This window comes from Hypanus sabinus, chromosome 2 (assembly GCF_030144855.1).
Source record: "Hypanus sabinus isolate sHypSab1 chromosome 2, sHypSab1.hap1, whole genome shotgun sequence".
NCBI classification, from domain to species: domain Eukaryota; kingdom Metazoa; phylum Chordata; class Chondrichthyes; order Myliobatiformes; family Dasyatidae; genus Hypanus; species Hypanus sabinus.
The window spans coordinates 72,994,535-73,018,724 of NC_082707.1; the positions used below are offsets into that span (position 1 = coordinate 72,994,535).

A 24,190-nucleotide genomic window follows, 5' to 3' on the forward strand; every position below is an offset into this window, starting at 1 on the left:
ATGGATGCTGTGCCAGAACCAGCCTTGCTTGGGTTCTCCAGCACTGCGTTGGGGAACTGACACTCAGATCCAAAAAGAGATGAGAGCTAGAGTGGAATCTGAGACATCAATCATTTCAGTCCAGGAAGTTAGGATCCAAATTGGCCCATTCTTGTCAAATCGCCAGTTATCAGACACGTTGGAACACAATGCTCGCTGCCATTGAAGGACAGGAAAGATTTTGAACAAAAACTAAATCAAGATTGATGTCATAAAATTGAATAGGAAAATGGTTCAATAGTTTGATTTAATAGCAGGGAATATATATGTAAACAACCCAGAATTCTTGCTCTCACAGACATCCACGAAAACAGAAGAGAACCCCAAAGAATGAATGGCAGTAAAACGTTAGAACCCAAAGCTCCCTCTCCCCCTCCCATGCACAAACAGCAGCAGAACATTCCCCCCCCCCAACGTATTTCAGCAGGAAGCATCAGCACCCACCACCCACCAGACAAGCAATTACAAAGCCCCAAAGAGAGACCATGATCTGCTGTCCAACAAAAACTAATCTTTCCCCAGACAATCCGACATGCCACAGGCTCACTCGCTCCATAACAAGGGGCAGAGAAGTGTCAACCTCTCTGAAAATGAGTCAACGGTTGAAAGTAAACACGAAAAATATTCTAATTATGACATAAAACCACATATTGTAATAACTAAGCCAGAATATACACGAGAAAAAAACCCAGAGCTTACTGAATGAACAATCTCTCTGATTTCGTTGACTGTTCATTCTCTTCCATGGATGCTGCCTGATTCACTGCATTCCTCCAACCCACCTTACACCCCGTCCCCGTAAGGGTCCAGATTCCACCCTCTGCGCTCTCTTTCGTCTCTTCCACACCAAGTGTTCAAATGAAGCAGTTTCTCCTTACAAACGTCAAAGTGTAAACAGAATGTTGCCGGTCAAGCAACCCACACAAAATGCTGGAGGAACTCGGCAGGCCAGGCAGCATCTATGGAAAGGAGTGGTCCAGATCCTTCATCAGAATATAAACCAAATCTACTTCTGAAAGCACTAACTTGTATACAGTGCACACATTAAAGCCACGAAGGCGTCTTATGCTTCTGAATGCGAACACAGATCACCCCAGTTCAATTCTTCTTCCGAGTGCATTGTAAATCTTGTATTCTGTTTCTCCTCCAGGTAGCCGTGTTATGATGAATATTGTGGATTTGTCCCTGATCTGGTAATGTGAGAATGATTTCTCGTTTTCCAGTTGCTTGTCACTAAAAATGAGGCGCAGATCATCTACATTCTCAACACCTTAAAAATAGAGAAATTGAGAAAAGAGAACCTGATTAATAAATAGTTAGGCGTTAAAATTAAACATTTTCAAGTCCAGAAATTACTCGAGAAACTGAATTCAAAGTAAAGGAAACAATTCTCTATCGATCGGCGAAGCTGCATGGAATATCGAGATGCCCATTGTCAACTTCCTGGTTAGACTATCTAACCAATTTTCATCTCAGAAAGCAATTTGATATGTTATTCAAGTACCTAATAAAATGGCCTTTTCGTTATCAGCAATTTTTTAAACGTAACGATCTTCAACGCATTAAATTCAGCTTCCGACTCCGATATATCAACCATAATTCTTTTGCCTTTCAAACCAATAACGCACACTTGATAGATCTTTCCCATTTTGCTCTCAGTAACTTCGTTTGCTGCTGGGGTACCCGTGAAGGTCTGTTTAAGTGAGTTAAATTTAGTTTCACTTGCTTTACGGAACTCTGGCTGAAAGGCTGGGCTGTTCGATGTTCTGTGAACGGACTAGGGGACCGAAGTTAGCAAGTCAATGTCAGAAGAGGGCATAATGTTGGGATATCTCTGGGAGAGGTGGGTATAAAACCGGGCCAACTTTCCTGAGGACCGTATTTTTAACAGAACAACAAGAAGTGAGTGGAAATAAAATGTTAAACACGAGGAAAAGGGAAGATTTCACCAGTGCAAACAATAGTTCGGAGACAAATTGCACCGGAAAGGAAGTTAACGGAATAAACCGTCTCCTTTTCGAGGGAGTGGTCAGAGGGTTTACATTTCACTGCAATTGTTTGGCGTAACCCACAATCGTAGTTCATGATCTACACAAACTCCCCGGTTGTGAAGGAGCATCGAATATGAGCAGCTGCGGAGGAATGAGCCGCGATTCCACTGACAACAGACTGAAATTTGTTAAGCGACCGGACGAGATCACAGGTAAAATATACATCACACCATGAGTAAAATAAGGAGTGACCCCCAACGCTGAGTTTGGGTGGGCAAACTCACTCCAGTGTCTTGTGCACAAGTTGTTGCCGTCACAGATTTCCGATGCCGCTCGAAGCTGAAAGTTTACACGCGTTTCTACGTGGGGAGAATCCGGACCGAGACCCCGGCGCGGCGGCCGCTGAATGTCCACTGGTCTTTGGCTGTTGGAGGACCCAGGGTGGAAAAGGATCTCAGGCTCAGACCAGACCCGGTTAGGTCGGCTTGGATCGTGAGTGTCGGTGTGTTTAGAGAGCTTTCAATAATACTGCAACGTGTTTCTGATATATTAGGGCTATGTTTGTTTTGCCACGCAATGAAATCGTTACCTCAAATCCCCACTCACATCTACTGGCGGCAATCTTACAACCATTTGTTTATTAAGAACCTATCTAAATTTGCCTTAAAATGTTCACTTCAATAATCAGATCTAATTTATTTGAACCATTTGAATTTATTTCATCTAAGCAAATACTTTTTAATGAAAGCACTGTTCAAGAATTAGTGGTCGGTGTATACTTAAATCCTTAAACAAATTCTGTAGTAATTCCAACAAAATGTTCTATTGCAGGAGATGATGACCCAAACGTTTACAGAGTGGAAATGTCCTGTGGACACGCTGTGGATCCCATTTCACTCACGGAATGGTGTCGGATCCGTATCAGCGAGGTGGGTATCACAAACAATCCTTTCTGTTATATCTCATGCTCACTCCACTTTTTAAATGGGAATGCTTTACAATATTTGTTCAATTTCTATTCCAGGGTCATTTCAAGTTCCACTGCCCTGCAGTAATAGATGACACAGATGAAGGCTGTGGAAAGGAATGGTCCTACGTGGAGGTGTGCAGACACGCATTGTTCTCTGTTGAGGAACGGCAGTTTTTTGAAGAGAAACTTGCCACTCTCGCCGCTTCAAGTTACTGTGAATACAAACAGGTAAAGCAGGACCGGATTTCTCTCTCCTCTCCCCCCACCTTCAAATCCACTCCTCGGGTTTTTTTCTCCACATTGTACTCTTTTCCATAGATGCCGCCTGGCCTGCTGAGTTCCTCCTTTTGTGTGTGTTGCTCGGATTTCCAGCACCTGCAGATTTTCTCTTGTTTGTTTTTACCTGATCAACATGCTTAAAGTTATATGGAGATTTGAAATGATGAATGTAGAGAAGAAACGTTCTCTTGTGGAAGAATACAATTTTAGATATCTTAATACAGAGCTTTCATGAAGAAATCCCATCGGGAATTCAGGAGAAACGAGGGAACATACATAGTAACTGAGATCAATTGCAAAGAAGGTGAGGAAGGTGGATGAGTGCATGAAGAAATAACGATACACTGAGGGGCTGACATGAAATAAACTGACAAGCTTTATATGTGGAAATGAAATATAGTCCGTGTTTCAGGCTGAGACCTTTCTTCAGAAGTGGAAAAGGAGGGGGAAGACACCAGAATAAAAACGTGAGGAGGAGGGAATGAGGAGTACCTTGACTCCATTCTACCTCACTTGGTTCAGTCCCATCCCACTGAGGTCCACAACTCATCACATGCTCCAGGTCTCTTCAACAACTTTCAATTCCCAGGCCCCAAGCACCTCATTTTCACAATGGGCATCTATACACTCTACCCCCCCCCCCATCAAGAAGGCCTTAAATCTTCCTGCAAAAAGAGGACCCAACCATTTATCCTGTACTACCACCCTCCTCTGTCTGACAGAACAGGTTCTCACCTTCAACAATTTCTCCTTTGGCTCCTCCCAATCTCTCGAAACTCAAGGTTTAACCATGGGCAACTGCATGGGTCAGCTATGCCTGCCTTTTCATTGGCTCTGTAGAATAGTCCATATCGCAAGCCCTCCCTGGTAATGTTCCCCAATGTCCCCTGTGATACTCCGATCACTAATTTGGTGCTTCTTATAGCACCCATAATGAGCTCGTCAATTTCATCAACATTGCCTCCAACTTCCAACCTATACTTAAGTTCACTTGGTCCATTTATGACAGCTCTCTCCCTTTCTCGATCTCTCTTTCTCCATCCCTAGAGAGAAACTTTTGTAAACCTACCAGTTCCAACAGCTATCTTGACTACACCTCTTCTCACCCCGTCTCCTGTAAAAAACTTATTCTGTTTTCTCAGTTCCTTCACTTCCACTGTATTTGTTGATGAGGCTTTCCTTTCCAGAATGTCAGAGATGTTCTCCTTCTTCAAACAACTGTGTCTCCCTTCCTCCATCATTGATACTGTGGTCACCTGCATCTCTTCCGTTTCCGGACACCCATTTCATAACAGAGATAGAGTTCCTCTTGCCCTCAACTATCATTCTCTGCAACCCAGAACCTTCAATACTACCATCATACACACCTTTACCTCCAACCCCATTCTCTGCTTTTTCCATTCTAACCTCCCCTCTGATCTTGCTCCTGGCACACGACAAAAATGTGTTGCAATCTCCCGTCTTATTCACTTAATCCTTTACCTCCATTCAGGGCCCCAAGCAGTCCTACTAGGTGAGACAACATGTCACCTGTGAATCTGTTGGAGTTGTCTATTGTAATCAATGATCCTGATGTGGCTTTTTCTGCTTTGGTGAGAACCGATGGAAATTGGGTGACACTTTGTTATGTACCTCTTCTCCACCACCAAAAGCAGAATATCCCCATGGTCAAACACTTTAATTCCTATCCCCATTGCTGTTCTGACATGTTAGTCCTTGGCCTCCTCTTTTGTCATGATGAGGCTACTCAGTATGGAGGAGCAACATCACATGTTCCATCTCGGTAGCCTCCAACTTGATTTCATGAACTTTGATTTCTCCTGATGGTAATTTTTTCCCTCCTCCTTCTCTTTCCATTCCCCACTGCTACCCCTTACCTCTTCACTTCACCTGCCTATCACTTCCTCCAGGTGCCCACTCCTACTTCCCTTTCTCCCATGATCCACTCTCCTCTCCCATTAGATTCCTTCACCTTTGCCATCCACCTGGCTTCACCTATCACCATCTGGCTCATCCTCCTTCCCCTCTCCCACCTTCTTATTCTGGTGACTTCCCCTTCATTTCCAACCCCGAAGAAGAGTCTGAACTGGAAGTGTTGATTGTTAATTCATTTCCATAGTTGCTGCTTGAGCTGCTGAGTTTCTCCAGCATTTTGTGTGTGTTGCTTGGAATTCCTACATCTGTAGACAGAACTGGCTTTGCTTGGGTTCTCCAGCGCTACGTTGGGGAACTGACACTCAGATCCAAAACAAGATCAAAGCTGGAGTAGAATCTGAGACTTCAATCATTTCAGTCCAGGAAGTCAAGATTAGGTCCAAATTAATCCTATTGGCCCAATCTTGTCAAATCGCCATTTGCTGGACACATCGGAACACTGTACTCACTGCTATTGAAGGAAAGGGAAGATTTTGCACAAAGAAAATCAAGATTGTTGTCATAAAATTGAATAGGAACATGGTTCTATGGTCCCATTTAATATCAAAGAACATATATGGGATACAACCTGAAATTCTTGCTCTTCACAGACATGCACTAAAACACAAGCTTTATATGTGGAGCATTCACACCCATGTATTAGCTTGCTTCTATACTGTTAATTCTGTAGCATGATTATCACCAATAGTTCTACACAGATTTGTCAGCATTGTTTTTATTGGTGCTCGTGAACATGAAAGTCCCAGACTTACTGATTGCCAATTCCCCAGTCAAGTTCTAACAATGGATTCTGCATGAATTCTTTCAGAAGGAGCTTGTGGAATTCTTCAGTATGTAGATTAGAAAAATAGTCCTCTGACACTGCATCAGGTTAGACAAGATACAGGATTCATGATCTTTTCCATGGAAATTGTTGATAAGAAAGATGTCATTACATAACTTCAATTATTTGCAGTTGTCCCTCACTGGCCATGGCACAGACAGCAATCCACGGATTACTACCCTGGATGTCCTGCTTTTCAGCTTTCTACCTAGCTCCCTAAATTCTCTGTTCTGGAATTCCTCCTTTTCCTATTAATGATATTGGTGCCAATCTGTATCAACACTGCTTACACTCCCCCTGTAGAAAAATGAAAAATGAGGGCAAACTAGCCAATAATATGAAGTAAGACACATGAACATTTTTCAGTTATATAAAAAATAAGGAGGTGAAAGTTGATTTTGAACCACATGATAATGATACTGGGGAGGTGGTAATAGGGGACAACGAAAATGAGGATATACTTAATGAGAACTTTGCACCAGTCTTCATTGTGGAAATCACTAGCAGTGTGCCAGATGTCCGTGAGTGAGTCCCATTGGAATGCCATGAACTAGCCCTGACTCTAGCACCCAGGAGGCAACATACCTTTTGTGTGTGTCTATCGCATTCACAAAACCTCGGGTCTACTCCTCTAACTATGGAATCCCCATTCAATACTGCAGTCTTCTTCTCTCCTGTCCCTTCTGAGCTGCAGCACCAGATGCCCCTTTCTTAGTTTGTTGGAAATAAGATATATTCCATTCCTTACTTTATAACAGGAAAGATTTAGAGGGATATGGGCCAAACATCTCTGTCTGGTATTATGGGGGCTGGGTGTGCTACTGCACAGGATCAAAAGAAAGTGCAGGAGGTTGTGAACTTAGTCAGTTCCATCATGAGCACTAGACTCTGTAGCATCCAGGACATATGACAAGAGCGATGCCTCAGAAAGGATCCATCACTGAGGATCCCCATCACCCAGAACATGCCCTCATCTCATTGCTACCAACAGGAGCCTGAAGACACACACTCAACAATCCAGGAACAGCTTCTTCCCCTCTGCCATCTGATTTTTGAATGGACATTGAACCCATAAACTCTACCTCACTACTTTGTTATTTTTGTTTCTGCCCTACTTAGTTAATTTAACAATTTAACATATATATTTATTGTAATTCAAAGTTTTCTCTCTGTTATTATGTATTGCATTGTGATGCTGCCGCAAAGACAACAAATTTCCTGACATATGCTGGTGATATTTGCCCTGATTCTGATTCTGAAATGAGATCAGTTTAGATGGACGGCTCGGTTTGCACGGAGCAGTTGGACCAAAGGTCCAGCTTTGAATCTATGACTCTATGACTCACAGATGTGATTCCGCTGTAAATCAATGAAAGGGGAAACACAGTCTCACTCACTGATTGTGGTATAAACCCATATAACCAAGGAATTAATCATCAGATGAATATCACTCCAAAAATCTCTCAATGTATTTAGTACTTAGCCAACTAGATATTATTACTGCAATAATGTCTAAATTACAGTACATTTTTGTTTTTGTGGAACATCAAAAATTATCAATATAGTAGATGCCATAACATTCATTTTGAAGAAGCACATTTAAAAGCTAAGATTACATTATTATTTACAGTGGATTATCAGAAGTTTATGTCTTTAATTACTAATTTTATCATCTGTCTTCTTTCAGTGTCCTAGGTGTGGGAGTAATGTGGAACGGAAAGATGAGACAAACACGTCAGTGACTTGTTCAGTCTGCACAGCCAACGATGGAACCCCATTTGAATTTTGCTGGCAATGTATGAAGAAGTGGAAAGGCCCAGCTCCACGCTCTGATAAATGTGATAATGAAGGATGCATTAATATCCAGCTGGAAACCTTGAAAAATTGTGACACAAAAACTTTACCTTACAGCAATATTCAAGATTGTCCTAAAATCCGTGCTTGTCCCACTTGTGGTTTGCTTATAGAACATCAAGATATGTGCAAATATGTCGTGTGCGTCAGATGCCAAGTAGAATTTTGCTTTGCCTGTCTTAACACAATGGCAATTTGCAGTGAATCATCTGAGTATTCTCTTCATTGTGCTATACCTGTAGCCCCAAGGCAAACAAGTATTTCAGTGTGGAATCGTACTGAAAATCAGACCTCCAATCCCTCTTCAGATTCCTATTCATTTGGCAGTCCAAGTCCCACTCCAAATCTCACTCTAAATTATTTTCTAAATCGTATTCAAAATCCCATTCAAAATTCTGTACAGAGTCCAACTTTAAATTCCTCTTTAAATTCTAATAGCCATCCCAAGGATGAGAGTTGTATAATTATATGACTAAACAATCTGGATCAGAGATTGCTGAAGGTACAAAAAACGCAGAGCAGTCAGTTAAACATTGTTAGAGTGTGTTATCTAAATTGCTTGACCCTTTGTACTCTTGTGATGGATTGTTTCATTCATTGTTCCCATGGTGATGTGATCTGAGAATCCATAAGTAGAATAAATAATTGTCATTTCATCTTCCCTAAAACATCCAGCCCTAGTTTAAAGTGGATTAATGCATTATGTTTATATACAGTTTAAGTTTATGATAATCATGTTTCCTCATTTTACTGCAAAATTATGTGTATAATATGATTGATTTCCTTTGTATTTACAGTGTCTTCTGCAAGTACATAGAACATAGAAATCTACAGCACATTACAGACCCTTTGGCTCACATTGTTATGCCAACCATGTAACCTGTCTCGTGAAAATGCCTAGAATTTCCTTACTGCATAGCCCTCTATTTTTCTGAGCAGCATGCAACTTGCTAAGAGCCTCTTAAAAGACGCTATTGTGTCGGCTACTACCACCATTGCCAGCAGTGCACTCCACAGACCCACCACTCTCTGTGTCAACAACTTACCTCTAACATGTTCCTTGTACCTACTTCCAAGCACCTTAAAACTATGCCCCCTCATGTTAGACTGATAGCCTTCCAGATGATCCACAATGCCCCCAATCTTTGTGTCATCAGCAAATTTACTAACCCACACTCCTACTTCCTCATCCAGGCCATTTAAAAAATCACAAAGAGGAGGGGTCCCAAAACAGATCCCTGCAGAGCACCACTGGTCACTGACCTCCATGCAGAATATGAAACATCTACAACCACCCTTTGCCTTCTGTGGACAAGCCAATTCTCGATCTACAAAGTAGAGTTATTCTATCTACTTGCATTATTAATTTTAAAAGTACTAACATGTGAAATGCATCAATATTCATATATCCAAAAATAGGCTGGTGCATTAAGTAGCATGTCATCTTGAGTTGAAATATTATTGACATATATTCAACTGTTTTATGATCTTTCGTAAAATAAAATTTTCGTTCAGCAAAATTGTGCAAAAAGCAATTTGGCGCGAGTATATTTAAATGAATAAGTGGAAACAGAAACTAAAATAAGTTGTTCAGATCACAAAATGCAGCCCAAACCCTATGACATGTCACCCACTCACATCCATCAGAGGTTTAATCCATAATAAAGTACTTGCAATGAGTCTTTTTAATATAAACTCTTCACTATTTGGAAAAATGTTGGTTACTCACTGGGAAACACAGCATCACAGGAGAGGGAGAGCTTATCCTTTAGTGGTGGATACAGTCTTCAGGCATAGGTTGAAGACATGAAGGGAAATATCTGACAGACACCTAAAGAGCAACTTCTTCATGCAGAAGGAGGTGAGTGTATGAAACCAGTTGCCAGAGAAATTACTTGAATGAGTTGGGTGAAAGGGCCTGTTCCCATGCTGAATTACTCTATCAGTCCGTGACTGTTGCCCTTTACAGTGGTTGAAAAATGTACTGAATGTATTTAAGTGTGTTGTTCATATGTTTAGTAATTCTACACACTAAAATCATCCTACTATAATACAATTAACAGATTAAGGGTAGCAGAAGATAGTTTATAGTTATATCATTACTAAAGCCCATATCACTGCTAAGATATATCTAAGAGCTGTTTCTAATATTTACATCATTTTAATCAGTGCTGATCCCAATGCTAACCTGCTACCCATATAGTTGTATGGTTAACATTTGTAATGATAGCATTCCCACTTCCTTCTGCTGTACTGCACACATCAATTTGTGTTGGCGCATGGTTAAGTGGTTAAGGCGTTCGTCTAGTGATCTGAAGGTTGCTAGTTCGAGCCTTGGCTGAGGCTGCGTGTGTGTCCTTGAGCAAGGCACTTAACCACACATTGCTCTGTGATGACACCGGTGCCAAGCTGTATGGATCCTAAAGTCCTTCCCTTGGACAACATCAGTGCTGTGAAGAAGGGAGTTTTGCAGCTTGGGCAACAGCCGGTCTTCCATAGAGCCTTGCCCAGGCTTGCACCCTTTCTATGGTAGACCATGATAGACCATGGATTTGCACAAATCCATGGTCCATCGAGACTAACAAAGGCCTACCTACACATTAACTTTCTTTAATCTGTATCTCCAGTCATTGAACCAGACATCTGACATATACACCAGCAGTTTTCTGAAGAAGTTTGAAGGTTGGCTGTCCAGTCTCAAGATGATGTATGTGTAAACTCTCTGAGAAAATTTGGGTGAGGTGCATTGCCAATTTTCGTACTTGAATTCTTCACAGCTTGCTCTTGTTGTAGCTACATTGGGTAGGGTGACATCTAATGCACAGATGTCAGAAAGGGTGAATGGGGGACCCCAGGGAGACAGGGAACCAGAGCTCGCCAAACCTAGACATGGCCTTATATACTGGAATTGTGGTAAGCTGTCTTTACTCCTATACTCATGTCTTTTCTCAATAAATCCCAAAATTTATTTTCCTAATTACTTGTTGCACCTGGATGTTGACTTTGATTGACTTCAGTGTGAAACTTTAAGCATCAACATTATTCAATCCTTATTCAACATTATTCAATCTCTCAACATTTCAAACACTCTACTTTTCTGTATTGTGCTACATTCCTGAGTCAGTTTGTCTTCATCCCACTGAAACCCCTTTTCATCCTCCTTCAGATTCTTCATCCAACCCAGTTACATCTTGTCAGTAAACCTAGAAATACAACATTTGATCCTCTTGGTCAAGTTGTTGCAGTAGCACCTGAATCGTTGAATGCCAAGTGCTGATCCCTGCTGTAACTGATCAGACATAGCTGATGACCTGAATGGGACATTCGTTCCTGCTCCACTATTCAATCATGGGCTGATCCAATTCTTCCAGTCATCCACACTCCCCTGCTTTCTCTCCATACCCTTTGATATCCTGGCTAATCAAGAACCTTTCTACCTCTGCCTTAAATGCACCCAATGACTTGGCCACCACAGCCGCTCATGGGAACAAATTCCACAGAATTACCACCCTCTGACTAAAGTAATTTCTCCATATCTCTCTTCTAAATGGACATCCTTCAATCCTGAAGACATGCCCTCTTGTCCTGGACTCCCCTACCATGGGAAATAACTTTGCCATATATAATCTGTTCAGGCCTTTTAGCATTCAAAATGTTTCAATGAGATCCCCCCTCATTCTCCTGAATTCTAGTGAATACATCTGCATCATAGAACCAGGCTCAGTGCCTGACGAACAAGGAAAATGCTGAGACCTATAATGAAGGATGCAATAACAGAACAGAACAAAATAATCGAATTGAGAAGATTTGTGAATAAGGTCATATCTGATTATTTTAGTAGAGTTTTTGAGTATCTGACTGGAGAATAGATCATGGGAATCCAGCAGGCATCATGACTTTCAATAAGACCCATAGAAGACCTTGTCTAGACAGTTGGAGTTAGGTGTAATATTTCCACCAGTGGCTATGGAGGCCAAGTCATTTGGTGCATTTAAGGCAGAGATAGGTAGGTTCTTGATTAGCCAGGGCATCATGGGGTATGGGGAGAAAGAGGGGAGTGGGGATGAGTGGAAGAATTGGATCAGTCCATGATTGAATGGCAGAGCAAATTTGATGGGACAAATGGCCTACTTCTGCTCCTATATCTTGTGGTTTTGTGGTCTTTTGGCATAGTTTAGAAAGCTGTTGAAGGGAAAGATAATGTGGCCAAATTGTTGTTGTCGTTCCTTTCTAAACCATGTGGCACGTTGGGTGGTATTTTTACTGTTTCTGTAACATTTGACTGTTTTTGTTTATGAGGCCAAGGTGCTAGCTGAATATTCAACCCAGTTCAGGTGGAATGTGTTGAAAGAACTGGACGGATTTGAACTCAGGACCCTTCGCCTTGAAGTCCAGTGCTGATGGAACTACAGCATTGTTGAAGTTTTATAAAGCATTGGTGAGGCCTCACTTGGAGTATTGTGAGTGATTTTGAGCTCCATATCTACAAACTCCATTTCCAGAAAATTTGGGATATTTTCCAAAATGCAATGAAACAAAAATCTGTGATATGTTAATTCACGCGAACCCTTATTTAACTGACAAAAGTACAAAGAAAAGATTTTCAATAGTTTTACTGACCAACTTTATTGTATTTTGTAAATATACACAAATTTAGAATTTGATGGCTGCAACACACTCAACAAAAGTTGGGACCGAGTTAAAATAAGATTGAAAAGTGCACAGTATATTCCAGTAACACCTGTTTGGAAGACTCCACATTAAGCAGGCTAATTGGCAGCAGGTGAGGTATCATGACTGGGTATAAAAGTAGCGTCCATCAAAGGCTCAGTCTTTACAAGCAAGGATGGGTTGTGGCTCACCCCATTGTGCCAAAATTCATCAGAGAATGGTTAGTCAGTTCAAAAGGAACATTTCCCAACACAAGATTGCAGAGAATTTAGGTCTTTCAACATCTACAGTACATAATACTGTGAAAAGATTCAGAGAATTCAGAGACATCTCAGTGCGTAAAGGGCAAGGTTGAAAACCATTGTTGCATGCGCATGATCTTCGAGATCTCAGGCGGCACTGCCTATGAAACCGTCATGCTACTGTGACAATTATAGCTACCTGGGCTCGGGAGTACTTAGGAAAACCATTGTCAATTAACACAGTCCGTCGCTGCATCCAGAAATGCAACTTGAAAATGTAATACTGCGTTTGGGTCCATCTGGCCGCGTTTCTGACAAATACGCAAGGAGGAAGCCATACATCAACTCTATAAAAACGATTGAAAATCTTTTCTTTGTACTTTTGTCAGTTAAATAAAGGTTCAGTTGAATTAACATATAACAGATTTTTGTTTTTATTGCAATTTGGAAAATATCCTAACTTTTCTGGAAATGGGGTTTGTACGAAAGCATGTGTGGACATCGGAGAGATTTTAAGGTAGTTCACAAAAATGATTCTGGGATTGGAAGGCTTGTCATACGAGGAGTATTTGATGGCACTGGGCTTCTGGAATTCAGAATGATTGATGTCCGCATTGAAACCTCTCACGTGTTTAAAGGTCTCGATACAGTGGATATGCAGAGGATGCTTCCAATGGTGAGAGAGTCTAAGACCAGAGGATATGGCCTCAGAATAGTGAGGAGTCCTTTTAGAATGGAGGTGAGAAGGAATTTCTTTAATCAGAGAGAGGTGACTCTGTGAAATTAATTGCCACAGGTGTGAAGGTCAAGTCGCTGAGTATATTTAAGACAGAGGTTGATAGATTCTTGATTACTCACGGCCTGACGGGATGCAGGGAGAAGGAAAATGGATAATCCATGTTGAAATGGTGGAGCAGGCTTACTGGGCCAAGTGGCAAAGACATAACGGGTATGTTAATTGGACCTTGTAAAAATTGTCCCAATTAGGGTTTAATTGGGGTGGTTAGTGGCTGATGGGCACCACAGCTCGATGGACCGAAAGTGTCTATTCCACACTTTATCTCTAAATAAGTTAATAAGTGTGGTCTAGGACCCACTGTATCATAATGCACAAGGCCAAAAGATGAACAAATGGCTGAATGTACTCCAACTAAATTAACCAGAGCCTGTGTACTGTACAGTATAAATGGTCATTTGCCAATGGAAATCATAAATTTTGTGAACAGACTCGCATCTGCTGAATTTTATTGTAGATGTAGAAATTCTAATTTTGAAAGGCTTTTGTCAATTTTCAATGCAGTTTTCACAATATAGAGATTGCAGAAGGTCCAATTTGACAAATATTGGCAAGCAATAATGCAGTTACATGACGGTTAATTAGGTGACAGTTTCATACAGCACAGACACACATCCTTCAGCCCACAAAGTCAATGTCAACAAGGACCGAATTACACTGTAACACAGTGAAAATGCTGGAGGAACACAGCAGATCAGGCAGCATCTATGGAAATGAATAAAAAGTCAACGTTTCTGGCCGAGATGGTGACGGGAAGGTGGGGTGAGGGCAGATGCTCAGAAACTGGAGATGTGGGTGATTTCTCCCACACTGGTAATTTTGCCACTCTCCCTTCCCTCTTCTTCAATTTGCAACTCCAGCCTCCCTCTTCCATCTTCTCCTAACATTCTCCTGGTGTCCATCTTCCTTCTGATTTTCCCATGGTACCCTCTCCTCTCCTATTACATTCTTTCTTCTCTGTCCCTTTATTTTTTACACTTATCACCTCCCAGCTTCTTATTTCATCCATCTTCACGCCCCCCCCCCCCACCACCCACCTGGCTTCACCTATCACCCTCTCACTTGTTCTCCTTCCCCTCTCCCTACCTTCTTATACTGGTTTCTTCACCCACACTTCCCCATCCTGATGAAGGGCCTCAGCCCAAAACATCAACAGTTTATTCATTCCCATTGATGCTGCCTGACCTGAGTTTCTCCAGCATTGACTGTGTGTTTCTCTGGATGTTCAGCATCTGCAGAATCTCATGTGTTCCCTTCTATACTAATCCCTTTTATCAACATTTGCTTGACAAACTTTGGTAATTCAAGTGCTTGTTTTTAACATTCAGTCAATCTGATCTCCAGCAGTCAGGTGGATCAATCCTTTGATTTATTTTTTGTTTGAGGAAGAGAAGAATGCCTCTGTCCCACTCCCACTGTGGCAAACAGATTGGCAAAAATACCTGGCTCTCAAACCAAGGACAAGGAAGTGCTTGAATAGATTAGCAGTGAAGGACCTCAGGAAAATAGGAGTGAATGCATAATGCAAAGCACAGAATGACACCAAGGTTGACAAACAAAGAGCTAGTAAGAGGATCGGAAAACAGAGCTGAGAAGTCACTGAGGAGAGAACTGTGTTGTTAAATTGATAAGCGACATCTGGGAGGAAATGCTTAATATTGAGACATTTTAAAGTAAACAACTTTAATGTTTGGGGGAAGGGGATTTCCTCTCTCTAAATGTGCTTACAATAAATAAAAAGCAAACTTTTACCAGAGTTAGGAAACCACAATCAGACCACCACTGTTCTGATGGGATCGGCCAGGCATACACATTTCATTGCATTTGTTTGGCACATCTACAACTGAATGTTGTTAAAGTTCTGCTGAAACCTTTCGACATATTAGTTGAGACTCAGGAAAAAGAAACAGGATCAGCCAGAAACCACCATGACCGCAATGACAGTACACAGAAGCTTGCCAAAGAAATAGAATCATAGGGTCATAGAAATGTATAGCACAGAAACAGGCCCTTTGGCCCATTTAATTTGTGCTGAACCATTTAAGCCGCCTTGTCCCATCAACCTGCACTGGAACTACTACCCTCCATACCCCTACCATCCATGTACCTATCCAAACTTCTCTTAAACATTAAAATCAAGCTCACATGCACCACTTGCACTGCCAGTTCGTTCCACACGCTCAAGACCATCTGAGTGAAGTCTCCCCTAAGTTTCCTGTTACGGTAGCCATAGATCACAGACACAGATCTTAATGTTATACAAATATATTTTCAATACCTAACCAAAATACAGACAATTAAAACAATTGTTCTCCTAACCAAAAATTAACAGGGCAATGCTTTTTAGCTCACAAACTGTGGAGGTCTGGAAACAGTTCTTCCCAAGTCTTACTTAAACAGAGTCCTAGGATAGCAATCCAGAAGTTTCCAGAATCCACGGGAACAGGTACAGGTGTCTGTGAGGAAGGGTTCATAAATCCACATTAAGATGACACAAGGTGACGATCACAGAAAATGCCAGAGGAAAGGTGAACATCACGTGACACACTGGATCCACGCAGGGATAACGAGGTGACAGTCACAGAAAATTCCAGAAGTTGAGTCCATGTAGGGATAACAAAGTGACGCCTAAGTTCCAAAATCCACATAGGGATATCACAAGGTGACGGTCATGGAATATTCCTTAACACAAGCGATCAGCACGTAACACACCCGAATCCATGTACGGATTAACAAAAAGTGGTTGCCACAGAATACTCCAGAAATCCGAGTATGGATAATACAAAGTGACAGTCACGTATCCAATATGGACTGTGTGCCGCAAATTATCACAGTCTTCTGGGCACGGAGAAATACTGGGAACGCCCAATGCTGTAGTGTACTCTTCAACTAACTCAACTCAACTCACTCTCTTGCTGGTAACTCACAGTCTGCTGTTTAGCTGCCGAAATTTTCAGAAACCTCCCCAATTAAATAGAAAAAGCCTACACTTGTTTGTTATGTGATGCCATCCACCCACCTCACCCAGGCACACCTGAAATGACGCTTACAGTTAATCCAAGCAACATTGACATCTAACACCTCCCCCCAAGAAGGGAAATTTTAATCTGTTAGAGTAAAATTTTTAGCTACAAATTACACTGTGAAACAATACATATACAATTACCATATCTCACAGTACAGAACAACATAACATACTGCAGGGGCATATATAAATAACAGTTTGCATTCAATCCCAATATTTTCCAAGTAACTCAACACATTCAAGAGGCAATACAAGATATTACATACAATAGTCATCTCACTTCATTATCCCAAGTACTTTGCAAGCTTAACACCTAGAAAGACCATCTGCAATTATATTATCTCTGCCTTTAATGTGAGTTATGATGATATCTTACTCTTATAAAATCAAATTGCAATTCAACAACCTCCTATTTTTGTTTTTCATCTTACTCAGGAACACCAATGGATTATGATCTGTATATACAACGTGGTTTCTGAGCTGCACAGACGTAAACATCAAAATGCTGCAAAGCCAAAACAAGTGACAATAATTCCTTCTTGATTGTGGAATAATTTCTTTGATGCTTATTGAATTTCTTTGAAAAATAAGGTACAGGCTGGTCAATATCATCTTGATCACCTCTTTGTTGCTCCTGCAGCCTCGTCACTGGCATGCACAGCTATAGGAAATGGCTTTGCAAAGTCAGGTGACCTGAGCACAGGTTGATGACACAAGATGGCCTTCAGTTTGTCAAGTGCCTTCTGGCAAGGTTCTGTACAAACACAATTCTTACTCTTCTTCAGGATGTTAGTCAATGGAAGGGCAATATAAGCAAAGTTCTTACAGAACTTGTGATAATATCCTATCATTCTCAGAAATCTTCTCAGAGCCTTCCTACCAGTTGGAATTGGGAAACTCAGAGATCGCATGAACAGAAGCCAATCTGCCCTGACCTACAACATAACCAAGATAGGTTACAGAGGCAAGGCCAAAATTGCTGTTAGATAAGTTAACTATAAGTTTGGTCTTTGAGAGCCTTTCAAACAGCTTTTCTGCTGCAGAAATACAGGCTTTCCAGGTGTCATTTCCTGTGACCAAGTCATCAATATGGGCATCTGTGTGTTCTAACCCTTGAATTACAGAATTAATCATTCTCTGGAATGTTCCCAGAGCATTTTTCATTCCAAATGGCAGAACATTGTATTCATACAACCCAGAAGGTGTTATAAATGCAGAAATTTCTCTACCTTTATCTGTTAATGGAACACACCAATACCCTTTTAACAGATTTATTTTTATAAGAAACTTAGCTTTTCCAACCTTGTCTACACAATCATCTACTCTGGGGATTGGATAAGCATCCATTTTTCTTATAGCATTCACCTTTCTGTAATCAGAGCAAAACGCATCTGGTTTAGGTACCATGATACAAGAAGAACTCCAATCTAAAGTAGAATGCCTAATAATACCATTTTCTAACATATACTCAATTTCTTGAGTTTACATTTTTCAACATTCATGCAATATGGATGTTGTTTTATAGGTTTGGCATCATCAATATCTACATCGTGTGAAGCCACTGTTGATCTTTTTGGAACATCAGGGAACAAAGCCCGAAATTTCATGATCAACTGCTTCATTTGCTGCTGCTGCTGTGGTTGTAGATGGGCCAGTTTTTTATCAAGGTTTTCTAAAATTGTGAATTTTGCAATCCAGCCAGAACAATGTTTGTTTTAAAATGGGCCTCAGAAGGATCATCCAGAAAATGTACTTCCTCCCCTCCCACTGTGGCAAAGAGATTGGCAAAAATACCTGGCTCTCAAACCAAGGACAAGGAATTGTTTGCATAGATTAGCAGTGGAAAGCCCAAGGAAAGTAGGAGTGAGTGCATAATGCAAAGCACAAAATGACACCAAGTTTGACGAACAAAGAGCTAGTAGGCAAAGCAGACAGAGGATGGGGAAACAGAGCTGAGCAGTCACTGGGGAGTGAACTGAGTTTTTAAGGTAAATTGATCAACGACATCCAGGAGGAAATGCTTAATATTGAGACACTTTAAAGTAAACAACTTGAGTGGTTGGGGAAGGGGATTTCCTCTCTCTAAATGTGCTTACAGTAAATAAAAAGAGAACCTTTACCAGACTTCAAAAACCACAATCAGACCACCGCTGTTCTGATGGGATTGGCCAAACATACACATTTCATTGCATTTGTTTGGCATATCTACAATTGAATGTTGTGAAGGTTCTGCTGAAATCTTTTGACATATTTGTTGAGACTCAGGAACTAGAAACAAAATCAGCCAAGAACCACCATGACCACAATGACAGTACACGGAGGTTTGTACCAAGAAATAGAGTCATAGGGTCATAGAAATGTACAGCACAGAAACAGGCCCTTTGGTCCATTTAGTCTGTGCTGGATCATTTAAGCAGCCTTGTCCAATTGACCTGCACTGGAACTACTGCCCTCCATTCCCCTACCATCTATATACCTATCCAAACTTCTCTTAAACATTAAAATCAAGCTCACATGCACCACTTGCACTGCCAGTTCATTCCACACTCTCAAGACCCTCTGAGTGAAGTTTCCCTTCATGTTCCACTGAAACTTTTCACCTTTCACCATTAACTCATAACCTCTAGTTGTACTCCCACAAAACCTTAGCGGACAAAGCTTAGTTTCATTTACCCTATCTATGCCCCTCATAATTTTGTATAACTCTATCAAAACTCCCCTTAGTTCTAACCTATTTAATCTTTCCTTATAACTCAGGTCCTCCAGTCCCAGCACCATCCTTATACTTTTCCTCTGTACTATTTTAACCTTATTTACATCTTTTCTGTAAGTAGGTGACAAACCTACACACCTCCAAACCTCCAAATTAGACCTCACCAACATCTCATACAACTTCAACATGACATTCCAACTCCTGTACTCAATACTTTGATTTTTGAAGGCCAATTGCCAAAAGCTTTCTTTATGACCGAGTCTATATGTGATGCCACTATCAAGGAATTATGCACCTCTAGTCCCAGAATCCTTTGTTCTACAGCACTCCTCAGTGCCCTTTTGTTCACTGTGTTAGACCTTCCCTGGTTGATCCCACTGAAGTGCAACACCTTGCACTTGCCTGCATCAAATTCTTTTTGTAATTTTTCATCAATTTTTCCAGCTGGTCTAGATCCAGATGCAAGCTCTGATAATTTTCCTCACTGCCCACTACACCCAAAATCTTGGTGTCATCAGCATATTTGCTGATCCAGTTTACCACATTATCATCCAGCCCATTGATATAGATGATAAACAACAATGGAGCCAGCACCGATCCCTGCAGCTCACCACAAGTCACAGGCCTCAAGTCAGAGAAGCAAACATCTATGACCACTCTCTGGGTTCTCCCAAAAAGCCAATGTCTAATCCAATTTGTTATCTCAATTTGAATCCCTAGCTGGTTGAGTGGTGTAGTAACAACAATCAGCAAGGTCAAGCATTAAATGTGGACTTCAGGAAGGGAGAATGGTTGAATACACATCAGTGCTCATTCAGGTCTCAGGAGTGGAAAAAGTGAGCAGTTTCAAACGTCTCAAAAGATCTATTCTGGAATCAACATATTGATGCAATCACGAAGAACGCATGCCAGTGTCCTGCTCCATTGGTGCATCTAGCACCTACGCTCCGTCCGTCATAATAGACAGGACCTCCTGGTTGCCACCCACTTCAACTCTGCCTCTTATTCTCATCTAGATATGTCCATACATGGCCTCCTCTACTGCCATGATGAGGCCAAACTCAGGTTGGAGGAGCAACACCTCATCTACCGTCTGGGTAGCCTCCAGCCTTGTGGTATGAACACTGAATTCTCCAATTTCTGGTGATTCCCTCCCCCTGCCCCTTCCCCTATCCCAGGTCCCTCTCTGCTTCTCTCCCATTTCAACTTTCTGCTTCTTTATCTCAACAGTTCTTTCATGCTTATCCCCTTCCCCCCTTTATCTTTCCTTTGATTGGATTTCCGCCTCTGGCCCTACCCCCTCACCTATCTCTATTACTGGGCTTCGGCCCTCTCTTCCCCACAATTCCTGATGAAGGATCTCGGCCCAAAACGTTGGCTACTCTCTTCTCACGGATGCTGCCTGATCTATTGGACACTACTCTCTGCCAGTATCATCTCACTATGGCTGGTGCTCATTGTAGACATAGCTTCAATTAACCTTTTATAGATATTGTCTCTTATCAAGGGTTTCACCTTGAACATTTCCAGTAAATAAGTAGAGATACCAAATACTAATTCCATTTTTAACAGCTTATATCTTCAGTTAGTTTCTAATAGTTAATTGTGTTTCCGTCATTTGTGGCCTGCGTCAGCCACACTTGTTCTCGCATAGATTTTTCTTTGAAGTTATTTGTTTGAATTCGGTAAACCTCATTTTTATCTCTCTACAGGAGATTTCTAACATTGCATCTTTGGCTTTAATCAACCTGGGTTACACCAGCAAATTTCTGCAGCTATATGGTGGAGAGCATTCTGAATAGTTGCATCACAGCCTGGGATGGAGGTTCCAATGCACAGGCTCAAAAGTAGCTGCCAACACATCATAGGCCAAAGCCTCTCCAATATCAAGAACATCTTCAAAAGGCAGTGTCTCAATGCACTATTCATCATTGAGAGCCCTCACCATCCAGGATACGCCATCTTCTCACTACTACCATCAACGAGGAGGTCCGGAAACTAAAAACACGTGCTCAATGTTTTCGGAACAGCTTCTTCCCATCTGCCATGAGATTTCTGACCCATCCATGAGAATTTCCTTACTACATCTCTTTTGCACGATTGACTTATTTTTTATTGCTGCCTTAAGACAAAAAAAAATTCATGATACATGTCAGTGATAATAAATTTGACTCTGAATAAAATGAGACTGAAACAGAAAATAACAGTGAAATAAAAAGTCCCATATGACAACTTTTAAAAATAATTAGATGCAACTATAGATGTATTATTTTGATCTGCGAGTGCAGAGGATTCTGCCTAATTGGGACATCAGAACCAATATATTTTGGCCAAATTAGTGGCAGCCCCATCCAGCCAAAGCCTCATGGAAACAGAATGGTATAAAAAAGACAAATCACCATTCAACTGAGTAACAAATTATGCATTCAAGTGAAATTCAGAACAAACCAGAACACCACTAATACCACCACAGTAATATAAAGCTGTGTTTGTAGTTATGAATGGAGGAATTCATTCATTGTACACTGCCACAGACCTCCAGCTGACTGCAAATGAACAAAATTAGTGCAGACATTAGTGTTTTCAAACAATGCATTCGAAGATTATATGAACCAAATCTTCATCTCTACAGCAACATTCAAGATGACTGTCCATACTCCGAAACTCTCTGCAGCTCCCAACCTTAAGAAGTGAATCTTAAGCTTGGCATCTCCAAGCTGGAATGTTTGAAACCACAGTGAGCAAAACAATCCTGAACTGTTCCACTGCTCACTACTTACCAACTATCAGTGACAAAACAAGCCAGTTCCTGAACAACACATCAGGTGATAGTTCAGGACCTCAGTGATATAAATCATGGTAGGATTTCCCTGCTGTGAGCTTGTGTAGACTAGATGGGTAGAGTGACTCCTTAATTAAACAACATCCTGTTTCCACAATAAACTTAGATTCAAGACAGAAAGCTCCAATAGTCTAATAAACACAAGAGATTCTGCGGATGCTAGAAATCAGAGTAATATGCAAAAAGTGCTGAAGGAATCCCACAGGTCAGGAAGCATCAATGGAAAGGAATAGAGTCAACATTTCATGCCAAGACCGTTCATGCAACCTTCATGGACCCTTAATCTAACAGTGTTAATAATTTTTTCTGTTTGCAGAAATGGTGTTGACAAAGTGCTGAAGCTTTGTAATCATGCCTAAAGTAGTTGGTAATGGTTTCTTTATGGAGGGATAAAAGATTTTTCTGGGGGTCAGCACAGAGCCACATGCAATTACAGAGGGGGCAAATTACATTAATTACATTACAAATTATGGTAATGACAATAAACCATTGAGCTCATTGTTGGAATGTGGGATAATAAGGACAGCTTACAAGTTCATAGCACAAGTGTACGAAGGGAAGATTCAAACTGGGCCCAGAAGAGCTGTGAGACAGCTCAGTACAGCTCCAGAATGTAGCTTTCTGCTTGTTGATGTAGATCATCTTGCATGTCATCAGATCTGTACTTAACCCAGATCAGGGAGAATATTCCATCACTTTCCTCTGCCTTTCAATTGATAGAGAGATGGTGAACAGAGAGTAAGAGGTGTCAATTCCCAATCTCTGATTATAAAGACAAAGTAATTATCTGCTAGTTCAGGTTAAATTTCTAATTAATGTTCAATATCCCAAGTTGTTAATAGAGAGGCACACTGGTTTTTGAAAAGGATTTTACATGGTCTTACTCTTCTTTATGACAAGCCATCATTACCCAGCACTTGCATGGTTTGAAAACTAGTGAGCCCCAGTGTAACTGTTGTTCAGCAATTCCTGAAAAGGGGGACAGACCAGTCTGTTGTGGGGAATTGCAAATGAAATTTAACATTATGCTATTGTTACATACCTCGTAACTGGGTTAACAGACCAGCAGAAATGGAAGGATACATTAGAGTCTGGTGGTACTGTAACTAAAGGTGTTTATTAGTAACTAGACAATACAGTATCAATAATGCAAATATACATATAGAACAGGTTAGCAATAATAAAAACAGAAGTGTAGGAATAAGAATCAATAATAAGAAACAAGCTCTATCAATGTCTAGGGGTAAATGAATTGTCACAGAGGAGTATAAAGTTCAGTTCATTTGGGCTGAGGTAGTTGGTTGTTGTGTTGCAATATTGGAGAGAGAGTGAGAGAGCGGGCAAGAGATTCAGCAGCTGCAGCAGGCAAACCTTCTGTTGTCTTCTTATTTCATTGTACCATTGTGGTCATTCGGTTATGACTCCTCTGTTCTCAGCTAGACCGTTCTTCCATAGTGGACTCATCACTCTGGCATGAGTGGACTCACACACAAATCCCCACTGGCCCTGCTGTCACACTGTAAGCTTTGTAACCGATCTCCCGATTCGGTCCTCGTAGCCCCCACCTTCCTGTGGGTGCACAACACTCGGAGAGTATCCACTGGTGTGTCTGAGGGGTGTCTCCCCATTCCTGTCTTTTATCCCCACTGACGGGGTATCAGCCATCCATCAACTTTAAATGACCATGTCCATCAAATCAGGCCACTCCTGCTGTCTCCTGAGGAATGTTAACGAGCAAAGTAACGTCCTTGTATCGAAAGGCAAACAATCCAGGAAGAGCCAAAATACAATAAATTGACAGTCGCTCTCTCTCTTATCTGTAGCAGATGTTCCTGCCTCTGTGCTTCATCTCTCTCTTTCATTAGCAGCAAGGTTCCCGGGGGGTGGGGGGGGCAGTTAACTCTGGACTCTATTTTCCATCAGGTCTGTTCAGCCCTCATAACACTATCAACTGCAAGCATCCCCATTTCAGATCTCAAAACGAAGGGCAAGGCATTGATAAAAATTCTG

At 41.2% G+C, this 24,190-nt stretch overlaps 1 protein-coding gene across 1 annotated transcript; it reads left to right on the forward strand.

Moving 5' to 3' along the window:
• Positions 1-2,163: 2,163 nt before the first annotated feature.
• Positions 2,164-22,539, forward strand: LOC132403596 (uncharacterized protein DDB_G0292642-like). The gene is made up of 6 exons (XM_059987032.1): positions 2,164-2,242; positions 2,350-2,532; positions 2,862-2,959; positions 3,055-3,228; positions 7,725-8,104; positions 22,497-22,539. Exons 1-6 carry the CDS (start codon positions 2,164-2,166, stop codon positions 22,537-22,539), a joined length of 957 nt encoding a protein of 318 aa, XP_059843015.1.
• The last annotated feature ends 1,651 nt before the right edge of the window (positions 22,540-24,190 follow it).